Source organism: Adiantum capillus-veneris, chromosome 9 (genome assembly GCF_014529385.1).
Source record: "Adiantum capillus-veneris isolate H3 chromosome 9, ASM1452938v2, whole genome shotgun sequence".
NCBI lineage: Eukaryota > Viridiplantae > Streptophyta > Polypodiopsida > Polypodiales > Pteridaceae > Adiantum > Adiantum capillus-veneris.
This window is the reverse complement of record NC_140939.1, coordinates 111,888,332-111,900,880: the sequence shown is the minus strand read 5'-3', so window position 1 is coordinate 111,900,880 and position 12,549 is coordinate 111,888,332. Positions and strand designations below refer to the sequence as shown.

The 12,549-nt window shown below is 42.1% G+C and overlaps 1 protein-coding gene across 1 annotated transcript; it reads left to right on the top strand.

Moving 5' to 3' along the window:
- Positions 1–9,466: 9,466 nt before the first annotated feature.
- LOC147450993 (uncharacterized) lies at positions 9,467–11,970 on the top strand. Its single transcript, XM_086520846.1, has one exon. It carries the CDS (start codon positions 9,821–9,823, stop codon positions 11,690–11,692), a length of 1,872 nt encoding a protein of 623 aa, XP_086376972.1. The 5' UTR covers positions 9,467–9,820; the 3' UTR covers positions 11,693–11,970.
- The last annotated feature ends 579 nt before the right edge of the window (positions 11,971–12,549 follow it).

The following is a 12,549-nucleotide window of genomic DNA, read 5'->3' as shown; positions in this document are numbered from 1 at the left end:
TGCTTGATTTTGCCTACGGCTTGCCATACAGGCTCTTGACATTACCTAAAGCTTACCTAATCAACTATGGATGGTTTGAGCAAGTGTTGAAGCCGTTTTGGAAGTCCGTTTGTGTTTTTCGTAGAAAAATGCAAACGGACTTCTGAAACGGGTTGTATATTTGGTGTTTTTTTCTCACAGTTTTGTCTATCGCTTGTCTAACGCGCTACTGACTTTGTCTAAAGACTACCTAATCAACTATGGATGGTTTGGACAAGTGTTGAAGCCGTTTCCTAAGTCCGTTTGCGTTTTTTCATAGAAAAACGCAAACGGACTTCAAAAACGGCTTGTGTGTTTGACGTTTCTTCTTGCGGTTTTGTCTACGGCTTGACATACGCGCTCTTGACATTTTCTAAAGCTAACCTAATCAACTATGGATGGTTTGAGCAAGTGTTGAAGTCGTTTCCTAAGTCCGTTTGCTTTTTTTCGTAAAAAAACACAAACGGATTTCAGAAACGGCTTGTATATTTGGCGTTTCTACTTGCGGTTTTGTCTACGGCTTGCCATACATGCTCTTGACATTGGCTAAAGCTTACCTAATCAAGTATGGATGGTTTGGGCAAGCGCACAAACCGTTTCTGAAGTCCGTTTGCGTTTTTTACTCCGGCTTGTGTATTTGGTGTTTCTTCTTACGATTTTGCCTATGGCTTGCTATACGTGCTACTGACTTTGCATAAAGCTTACCTAATCAACTATGGATGGTTTGGGGAAGTGTTGAAGCCGTTTTCTAAGTCCGTTTGTGTTTTTTTTTCGTAGCAAACGCAAACGGACTTCAGAAAAGGCTTGTGTGTTTGGCGTTACTTCTTGCGATTTGCCTACGGCTTGACGTACGCACTCTTGACATTGCCTATGACATTGCCTATAGCTTACCTAATCAACTGTGGATGGTTGAATAAGCGCACAAGCCGTTTCTGAAGTCCATTTGTGTTTTTCCGTAAAAAACGCAAACAGACTTTAGAAACGGCTTGTGTATTTAGCGTTTCATCTTGCGGTTTTGCCTACGGCTTGCCATACGCGCTATTGACTTTGCCTAAATTTTGCTTAATAAACTATGTATGGTTTGTACAAGTATTGAAGCCGCTTTCGAAGTCCGTTGGCGTTTTTTTATAGAGAAACAAGAACGGACTTCAGAAACGGCATGTATATCTGACATTTCTTCTTGTGGTTTTCTCTACGGCTGCCATAACGTACTCTTGATTTTCCTAAACCTTACCTAATCACCTATGAATGGTTTGAACAAGCACACAAGCCGTTTATGAAGTCCGTTTGCGTTTTCCGTAGAAAAACGCAAGGAAAACGCAAACGGACTTCAGAAACGGCTTGTGTATTTAGCATTTCATCTTGCAATTTTTGCCTACGGCTTGCCATATGCGCTATTGACTTTTTCTAAAGCTTACCTAATCAACTATGATGGTTTGGGCAAGTGTTGAAGCCGTTTGGAAGTCCGTTTGCGTTTTTTCGTACAAAAATACGAACAGACTTCAGAAACGGCTTGTATATTTGGCGTTTCTTCTTGCGGTTTTATCTACGGCTTACCATATGCGCTCTTGATATTGTTTAAAAGCTTACCTAATCAACTATGGATGGTTTGGGCAAACGCACAAGCTGTTTCTGAGGTTAGTGCGTTTTTTCGTAGAAAAACGCGAACGGACTTCAGAAACGGTTTGTATATTTGGCGTTTCTTCTTATGGTTTTGTCTACGGCTTACCATACGCGGTCTTGACTTTGCATAAAGCTTACCTAATGGATTATGGATGGTTTGGACAAGCGCACAAGCCGTTTTCGAAGACCATTTGCATTTTTTCGTAGAAAAACGTGAACAGACTTCAGAAACAACTTGTATATTTGGTGTTTCTTCTTGCGTTTTTTCTTACGGCTTGCCATACGCGCTCTTGAGATTGCCTAAAGCTTACCTAATCAACTATGGATGATTTGGGCAAGCTCTCAGATATTTCGACACTACATACTAAATGCTTGGACGCCCTTTAGGTTTGGTAGTTATGGGTATATGTAATTTTAAATTCTAACATAACGTTTTCTTTGTATTTTTTGAACAGTGGTTGATGATTGGACATGGAGCCACACCATACGAGCGCGAGTATGCGGACAGAAAGGGCTTAAATGTCCTTATGGACATTCAGAGTTATCGTTCTGACTTGGTTATAAGTATTTAACCTTACACTCTTACATTTGTTATATTTTAATAATAAGCTAAAAAATAGGTTGTTTTGTAATTATATAATTATACTTACTTAAAGTCTTATTGTTTTGTTTGTTTTGCAGTATATCCGACTATAATGCCACTCGGACCGATGAGACGTCAGATTAGTCGACGTCAAAGTAGCCGTAGCTAGATAACACTAGGTTTTATTTTTTCACAGCATGTATTAGGAGATGACGTGTGTACGTCAATTTAGTAACTAATTGGCCAACAATGTATTTTTTCCAATAATTCATGACAATTGCCGTTGTAGCTATACATTTTGAATCAAAGCGTTTAACAATCAATTAGTGATTTGACAAATGATTTATCGTCAAAAGTAATACAAAGTAATAAATTGACATACAAATCATATGCAAAATCACTAATTGATTGTTAAGCTTTGATTAAAATGTACTAGCTACAACGCAATTGTCATTAATTATTGGAAAAATACATTGTTGGCCAATAGTTACAAAATTGACGTACACACGTCATCTCCTAATACATGCTGTGAAAAATAAAACAGTGTTATCTAGCTACGGCTACTTTGACGTCGACTAATCTGACGTCTCATCGCGTCCGAGTGGCATATATGTCGGATATACTGCAAAACAAACAAAACAATAAGACTTTACGTAAGTATAAATATATAATTACAAAACAACCTAATTTTTAGCTTATTATTAAAATATAAACAAATGTAAGAGTGTAAGGTTAAATACTTATAACCAAGTCAGAACGATAACTCTGAATGTCCATAAGGACATTTAAGCCCTTCTGTCCGCATACTCGCGCTCGTATGGTGTGGCTCCATGTCCAATCATCAACCACTGTTCAAAAAATACAAAGAAAACGTTATGTTAGAATTTAAAATTACATATACCCATAACTACCAAACCTAAAGGGCGTCCAAGCATTTAGTATGTAGTGTCGAAATATCTGAGAGCTTGCCCAAATCATCCATAGTTGATTAGGTAAGCTTTAGGCAATCTCAAGAGCGCGTATGGCAAGCCGTAAGAAAAAACGCAAGAAGAAACACCAAATATACAAGTTGTTTCTGAAGTCTGTTCACGTTTTTCTACGAAAAAATGCAAATGGTCTTCGAAAACGGCTTGTGCGCTTGTCCAAACCATCCATAATCCATTAGGTAAGCTTTATGCAAAGTCAAGACCGCGTATGGTAAGCCGTAGACAAAACCATAAGAAGAAACGCCAAATATACAAACCGTTTCTGAAGTCCGTTCGCGTTTTTCTACGAAAAAACGCACTAACCTCAGAAACAGCTTGTGCGTTTGCCAAACCATCCATAGTTGATTAGGTAAGCTTTAAACAATATCAAGAGCGCATATGGTAAGCCGTAGATAAAACCGCAAGAAGAAACGCCAAATATACAAGCCGTTTCTGAAGTCTGTTCGTATTTTTGTACGAAAAAACGCAAACGGACTTCCAAAACGGCTTCAACACTTGCCCAAACCATCCATAGTTGATTAGGTAAGCTTTAGAAAAAGTCAATAGCGCATATGGCAAGCCGTAGGCAAAATTGCAAGATGAAATGCTAAATACACAAGCCGTTTCTGAAGTCCGTTTGCGTTTTTCCCTTGCGTTTTTTCTACGGAAAACGCAAACGGACTTCATAAACGCTTGTGTGCTTGTTCAAACCATTCATAGGTGATTAGGTAAGGTTAGGAAAATTCAAGAGTACGTATTGCAAGCCGTAGAGAAAACCACAAGAAGAAATGTCAGATATACATGCCGTTTCTGAAGTCCGTTCTTGTTTCTCTATAAAAAAAACGCAAACGGACTTCGAAAGCGGCTTCAATACTTGTACAAACCATACATAGTTTATTAAGCAAAATTTAGGCAAAGTCAATAGCGCGTATGGCAAGCCGTAGGCAAAACCGCAAGATGAAACGCTAAATACACAAGCCGTTTCTAAAGTCTGTTTGCGTTTTTCTACGGAAAAACACAAATGGACTTCAGAAACGGCTTGTGCGCTTATTCAAACCATCCACAGTTGATTAGGTAAGCTATAGGCAATGTCAAGAGTGCGTACGTCAAGCCGTAGGCAAAATCGCAAGAAGTAACGCCAAACACACAAGCCTTTTCTGAAGTCCGTTTGCGTTTTGCTACGAAAAAACACAAACGGACTTAGAAAACGGCTTCAACACTTCCCCAAACCATCCATAGTTGATTAGGTAAGCTTTATGCAAAGTCAGTAGCACGTATAGCAAGCCATAGGCAAAATCGTAAGAAGAAACACCAAATACACAAGCCGGAGTAAAAAAACGCAAACGGACTTCAGAAACGGTTTGTGCGCTTGCCCAAACCATCCATACTTGATTAGGTAAGCTTTAGCCAATGTCAAGAGCATGTATGGCAAGCCGTAGACAAAACCGCAAGTAGAAACGCCAAATATACAAGCCGTTTCTGAAATCCGTTTGTGTTTTTTTACGAAAAAAGCAAACGGACTTAGGAAACGACTTCAACACTTTGCTCAAACCATCCTAGTTGATTAGGTTAGCTTTAGAAAATGTCAAGAGCGCGTATGTCAAGCCGTAGACAAAACCGCAAGAAGAAACGTCAAACACACAAGCCGTTTTTGAAGTCCGTTTGCGTTTTCTATGAAAAAACGCAAACGGACTTAGGAAACGGCTTCAAACACTTGTCCAAACCATCCATAGTTGATTAGGTAGTCTTTAGACAAAGTCAGTAGCGCGTTAGACAAGCGATAGACAAAACTGTGAGAAAAAACACCAAATATACAACCCGTTTCAGAAGTCCGTTTGCATTTTTCTACGAAAAACACAAACGGACTTCCAAAACGGCTTCAACACTTGCTCAAACCATCCATAGTTGATTAGGTAAGCTTTAGGTAATGTCAAGAGCCTGTATGGCAAGCCGTAGGCAAAATCAAGCAGAAACGCCAAACACACAAACCATTTCTTAAGTCCGTTCGCATTTTTTTATGAAAAAAAGCAAACGGACTTCGAAAACGGCTTATGTGCTTGTCCAAACCATTCGTAGGTGATTAGGTAAAGTTTAGACAAAGTCAAGAGCGCGTATGGCAAGCCGTAGACAAAATCGCAAGAAGAAATACCAAATATACAAGACGTTTCTGAAGTTTGTTCTCGTTTTTCTACAGAAAAATGCAAACGAACTTTGGAAATGGCTTCAACACTTGCTCAAACCATCCAAAGTTGATAAGGTAAGCTTTAGACAAAGTCAATAGCGCATATGGCAAGCCGTAGGCAAAACCGCAAGATGAAACATTAAATACACAAACCGTTTCTGAAGTCCGTTTGCGTTTTTCCATGAAAAAACGCAAATGGACTTCAGAAACGGCTTGTACGCTTGTCCAAACCATCCACAGTTGATTAGGTAAGCTTTAAGCAATGTCGAGAGTGCGTATATCAATCCGTAGGCAAAACCGCAAGAAGCAACACCAAACACACAAGCTGTTTTTAAAGTCCGTTTGCATTTTTCTCCGGAAAACACAAACGGACTTAAGAAACAGCTTCAACACTTGCCCAAACCATCCATAGTTGATTAGGTAAGCTTTAGCCAAAGTCAGTAGCGCGTATGGCAAGCCATAGACAGAACCGCAAGAAAAAACGCCAAATACACAAGCCGTTTCTAAGTCCGTTTGCGTTTTTCTATGAAAAAACGCAAATGGACTTCAGAAACGGTTTGTGCGCTTGCTCAAACCATCCATACTTGATTAGGTGAGCATTAGGCAATGTCAAGAGCGTATATGGCAAGCCGTAGACCAAACCACAAGAAGAAACGCCAAATATATAAGCTGTTTCTGAAGTCCGTTTGCGTTTTTTCTACGATAAAATGCAAACGGAGTTAGGAAACGGCTTCAACACTTCTCCAAACCATCCATAGTTGATTATGTAAGCTTTAGAAAAATTCAATAGCGCATACGGAAAACTGCAATAAAACTGCAAGAAGAAATGCCAAACACAGAAGTTGTTTCTTAAGTCCGTTCACGTTTTTTTGCGAAAAATACAAACGGACTTTAGAAACAGCTTGTATATTTGGTGTTTCTTCTTGCGGTTTTGTCTACGGCTTGACTAAACCAACCATAGTTGATTAGATAAGCTTTAAGCTAAGTCAAGAGCGCGTATGGAAAGTCGTAAACAAAACCGCAAGAAGAAATACCAAATATGCAAACCGTTTCTGAAGTCTGTTCGCGTTTTTCTATGAAAAAATACAAACAGACTTCGAAAACGGCTTCAACACTTGTCCGAACCATCCACAATTGATTAGGTAAGCTTTAGGAAATATCAAGAGCGCGTATGTCAAGCCGTAGGCAAAATCGCAAGAAGAAACACTGAACACAAACCGTTTCTAAAGTCCGTCTGCGTTTTTCTACGAAAAAATACAAACGGACTTAGGAAACGGCTTCAACACTTGCCCAAACCATCCATAGCTGATTAGGTAAGCTTTAGACAAGGTGAATAACGCATACGATAAGCCGGAGTAAAATCGCAAGAAGAAACGCCCAACACAGAAGCTGTTTCTTAAGTCCTTTTGCATTTTTCCATAGAAAAACGCAAACGGACTTTAGAAACGGTTTGTATATCTGGCGTTTCTTCTTGCGGTTTTGTCTACGGCTTGTCATACATGCTCTTGATTCAACTTAAATCTTACCTAATCAACTATGGATGGTTTTGACAAGCCGTAGACAAAACCGCAAAAAGAAACGCCAAATATACAAGCCATTTCTGAAGTCCGTTCGCGTTTTTCCATAGAAAAATACGAACAGACTTCAGAAACGTCTTGTATATCTTTAGGTAAGCTTTAGGAAATATCAAGAGCGTGTAGCAAGAAGAAACACCAAACACAAGCCGTTTCCTTAGTCCGTTTACGTTTTTGTACGAAAAAATGCAAATGGACTAAGGAAACGGCTTCAATACTTGTCCAAACCATCCATAGTTGATTAGGTAAGCTTTAGGCAAAGTCTATAGCACATACGGCAAGCCGTAGTAAAACCACAAGAAGAAACGTCAAACACAAAAGCTGTTTCTTAAGTCTGTTAGCGTTTCTTTGCGAAAAATGCAAACGGACTTCGGAAATGGCTTGTGTGCTTGCCCAAACCATTTATAGTTGATTAGGTAAGCTTAGGCAAAGTCAAGAGCACGTATGGTAAGCCGTAGACAACCGCAAGAAGAAACGCCAAATATACAAAAAAAAATGAAATCAAAATAAGTCCTTGATCTCATGCACCACTGTGTGTTTCAACAATATGAATTCCCTTCTGTAGCCTGATGTCGTCCTTTGGTACCCATGTTGCATGCAAGAGCTTTCTTGCGATGGCAGTGACACTAAAGAAGGGACCCACCGCCCGCCAAGAAGCACGAATCATAGCCCTTGAGGCTCATATTCAAGAACTCACCGGGAGACTCAGAGACTTAAAGAACGTTTACAAAAGCTTGAAGATGCAAAGGAAGAAGAGAGCCAAGCTCTACTTGAAAAAGAACACACAGTCGAAGTGGCAGTGGAGAAAGAATCACATGAAACAACACATAAGAAGATTGACACCAAGATATAGGCGGCCCTACAAGAATGCCGACTGCAAGAATCTCTTGGTCTCAAGGTCAGCATTGGGGGGCTACACTTATCGTGGTGTACCGCAGAGGACACCCTTCAGGAAGAAATCACCAAGCTCAATGACATTCTTCAACCTATCTAATTCAAGCCCGAAACTGTCGCTTGGATCAATGATACACATAGACATGTGCCACCCAAGCATTGCATACTCACTTTCAAGGACAAAGATGAGCGTATGAAGTTGCTATATCAATCTCGACTTCTCAAGGGAAAAAAGCTTTGGAATGCAGAAGAATGGACCATAAATCAACTCAAGAGTAAAGCAAGCAAGCTCAAGGAAATGCACAAAGCATGCAAGCAAGGCAAATGGGCAGTCTACCAAGGCGGCAAAGCGATCATCCAGGAATTTCAAAAACCCAAACCGGCTCTTCCCTTAGCCGATCCTTCGGTTTTTGTTCTCTCTTTTTTCCTACTCTGCCCTTTTGATGGACCCTCAGTCCTTAACTGATATGTATCAGCCCGCATTGAGAAGCAATTGTTGTAATGTTGTGTTTTTGTTCTCATGGGTCATATATGACCTCCGTGGATGATAATTCAATCTCTCTCTCTCTCTCATACTAACGATATATTAGTTGAAAGAGCCATTGAGCTCGGGAGAGCTAGACGTCCACGATATCAATCGAGGCTCCATCAGAGGATCAAGACTACTCTAGCGGGATATGGGAGATACTTATTACGTCTATTTACAAAGGCGGACATTGACGAAGCTCTTCACTGATCGATGCACTACTTTCTCAGACAACGCCCAATGTTGGAAATTGATGAAGATGATGATGATTTTAGTCTTCCACTTTACTTCACTTTTATGTTTGTACCTAAACATTAGATTAGATCCACAAGGAGTTTATCGGATTGGTCTCATAAGTCATTTTGGCATTTTGAAGACGTTAAATATATCATTTCATTTCATTTCTTTATCTCTCTCACACTCTCTCTCTCTCTCTCTTTACTTTCTTTATTTGTGTGTGTGTGTGTGTGTGTGTGTTGTGTGTGTGTTGTGTGTTCTTTGTTTACGCATGTGTGTGTACATTCTCTCTCTCTCCTCTCTCCTCTCTCTCTCTCTCTCTCTCACACACACACACACACACACACACACACACACAATAGAGAGAGAGAGAGAAAGAGAGGGGAAGGGAACATAAGAGAGAGGAGAGGGAGGGAGCATACCTGGCTCTCCCTCCTCTCCTCGTGTGTGTGTGTGTGTGTGTGAGAGAGAGAGAGAGAGAGAGGGAGAGAGAGAGAGAGGGGCGGGCATGTATACCTATTGTGCAGAGAGCGCCGAAACTCAGATCTACAGATCTGAGTTTCGGGTGCCCTCAAATTATTTTTACAGAGTCGACGTCTCTATGAGCGTCTCTATAAGCGTTTCTATGAACGTCGTTATGAGCGTCTCTATAGCGTCTCTATGAGCATCTCTATAGTCTTTATTACATAGTAATGCCTATAACGATGCCGGGCTTTTTTCCATTTGAACGTCGCACTACGAGTGTCGCTCCATTGAAGGACCTCCCGTAGTGTGCTCTGAATATGATAGCCGCAGTTGCGTTCGTTGGTGGGGAGTCGGGGAAGACGTGTACCGATTCTGTCAGTTTTGGAGCTGCTTCAGGTTGTCCGACTGCGGCTTCAATATGAGGCGCGTGACTTCGAGCAAAAGGGCCCTTTGATTGGTCGAACACCCAACATCTCATATCTCATATGACCCTTTATGGGGAACGAAGTTTCCTAAGTACTTCCTTGCTCTTGGTCTAGGGATTCTGATCTTGTTGTGAACGCCAAAACCTTCGTGTGCTGAAAGGTCCTCTCAAATTTTCTGACGTATGATCGTGGAACGCGTCCTCTTGACTCCCGGCCATGGCTTCCTCATCGGGGTATCTGACCCTTCGCCAACAGCTATAAGGAGAAACTTTCCTTGCCTAAATGAGTAAAAGCAGAAGAGCAAAAGCAGCAGCTAGTATTCCTACACATGAGCGGGGTTTACTACAGATCCTCAAGGGTTAGTTGCTTGCTTGCAGCCGCTGTAGCAGGTGGATGGATCCCTAGAGCACTGGCTCAGAATGTGGCCGTTTCTGCTACTGCTGCTTGGTCGTCCCAAATTGTAGCATTCTGGGGCGCTGTCGGGATTGGCGTCAGAGCCAGCTCCAGACTCCAATCCAGCAATTCCTTCACCTCTATTTTTGCTTCCCTCTCTGCGTTTTGGAGAGCCAAGGCAGCAATGTCTGCGCTCCGTTGCGGGGAATGGTACCTCATGTCCCCGGGCTACAATGGGAGCGGAGTTCGCTTGGATGTGGTGTTGATATGCTGGTCCAATCCCCATCAGCTCTGGCAGGCATGCCTTCAAGTGGCCATACTTGCTGAGGTTGTGGGCCGCCAGAAATGGGTGGTTCTTGTGGTTGGACGCCACGTATCAACACCGCACATCACCCCTGGCGCTTACTGGACCCAATCCCCTAGACATTCTGACTTGTGCACTACCCGGTTTGCCGACACTCTGGGTGGCACCTACACTTCTTTCACAGATGAGGATAAGTTCCAGGCCACCGTCCAGTATTACTATGCCACCAGTGTGCAGGGTCAGCCGAATGACAACCCCAATCTCATCAATGTCATAGCCCAGCTGCTATGTGAGGATGCCTTGGACGTCAAGCGACCGACCCGCGGTGCAATCATGAGTGAAGTACCAGTAGAAGTCCAACAGACAGAAGGAATAGCAAGGCACGTCACCTCTTATCAAATTGTGGGTGCCACCTTGCCTTATGTGTCTATTGAGAAGGCTACGAGCAGCTTTGCAGCTAGCCGGACGCTTGCGGTGAAGAGTTCGACCCTTCTCTACTGCATTGTTCACACAATGGTATGTGTGGCTGTGGGCCTCATGGGTGCAGCTTCAGGAAGAGGCTTGGCTGTCTGGCTTTTCACACCACGGATGGTCATGTCCAAGCTTGGAGCCGAAGCACTCGCAGGTGATGATTTCCTGTTGTCCCTTTTGGGTTTCAACAAATTACGTCTTATCTATACATCACAGGCGGGTAATCTTATCAGCCTTGCCAATGATGCATTTCTTCCATGTGAAGCTGCCAGGCACACAAGAAGTATGTCTGTTATACTTGCCCTACTTCTCAACTTCGTGGAGCTGGCTCTGATTGGGAGCGGCTGGCTTTATGGTTCGCTCAAGGCACAGAGGATGGCACCTAGAGGCGTGGTGGGGCATGGTATGTTGTGTCTGGCAACGGTGGTGGCCACAGGACTCTCATTTCGCACTATGTACAGCGTCTACCAAACAGTTTCAGCCAGATTGATTGGCATTTTTAATGAGACTCGATACGTGCTGCATATTGTAGCAAAGGACTGCCGCATCAAGTCTCCAGTGTCATCATCCAAATACCTAGGATTTGTTTCAGACATAATTGCAAAGACAGAGGATGATACAATGAGCATGACAGCAGGGCTATCCCTCATGCGGCACCCAACATTCAGCCTTGAGGTCTGCCAGCATGCAGCCTTGGAGTGTCTGCAATATTCATATCAAGGAGATACCATAGTGCAGGAGGGGAACAAGAAAATAACGGCGGCAAGAGAATACCCATGGGTACAAGTTTGTATATGTGTTTGTCTCACGTTCCTCTGCTCTGTGTTTGCAGTTGTGTTTGCATACTTGGATGTATTGCCAACGTGGAGCAAACTTTTGGCTGAGGTGCTGCTTGCCACAAGTGGAGTCTGGTTCACTGCGTTGGGTCGAGTGTCGAAGCTGCCGCACAACCACAGCACTGTCATCTGCCACATGGTTGCCACTATGGTAGCATCTGCTGTGTGGTATGTTGGTGTCAAGGATGTTGGGTAATTAAGGAGCAAACCCTTTTTATTTCAAGATAACGCATACTCATCAAAGAAGGAAGTATTGTGTACAGCCCTAATCATAATCAACCTAAGCTGTGTGTTGTGATTCCTACAGCTGCCAAGTATGTTCTACGGAGGTTCCATATGAAAAAACACGAGACATTTCAATGCTTCTAGTGATTTTTTTATTTCTGCAGCCAAGCACAAAGGCAATTCTACATTGTACATTCCTTGTGCCTCTTTTAAAGTGAGGCCTTCTAAAACAAGATAATACTTTCTATACTTGAACAATCTGACGTTTGCAACAAGCTGCTATTGCACAACCATGTGCCCTCACTTAGGCTAGGTTCAATGGAGGTGGAGGCAAGCAACTCATGTCAACTTGTTCCTATTGCCTTTCTGTCACACATGTAAGAAAGTATTTGTTGCTTAATTGATCTTATGGTTCATCATTCTTTGATACAAAATAACTCGACTCTGCCTAAATGATAAAAGAGATCATTTTTCAATTTGAAGTAAATATTGATGATTATGGATACTAGCATTTGATGTGATTGTACCAGTACAAGTGCGCATGGATGCAGATTGCATCCTACACAAAAAAAGCAATCAAGAGCTTGATAGAGTCAAATTACCCCCCCCAAAAAATATTGGATTCTTTCCAAAAGCATGAATGCATTGAAAAATATTTGGTGACAGAGTTTTGCAAATGGTCAACTATAAGCAACTGCCACCATCACTACTTATTTTCATCACTTGAGGGTAGATTTGTCGGTTTCAAGGGCATGGTTCTAGTGTGAGCTTTGTTACAAACATGGACCAAGAGGTGCTAGGGTAGTGCACATGCAAACTCATGGTGTA

What these genes read in the sequence shown, in the direction of transcription:
- LOC147450993 (XM_086520846.1), top strand. Translation starts at nt 9,821, where the DNA reads ATGAGCGGGGTTTACTACAGATCCTCAAGGGTTAGTTGCTTGCTTGCA.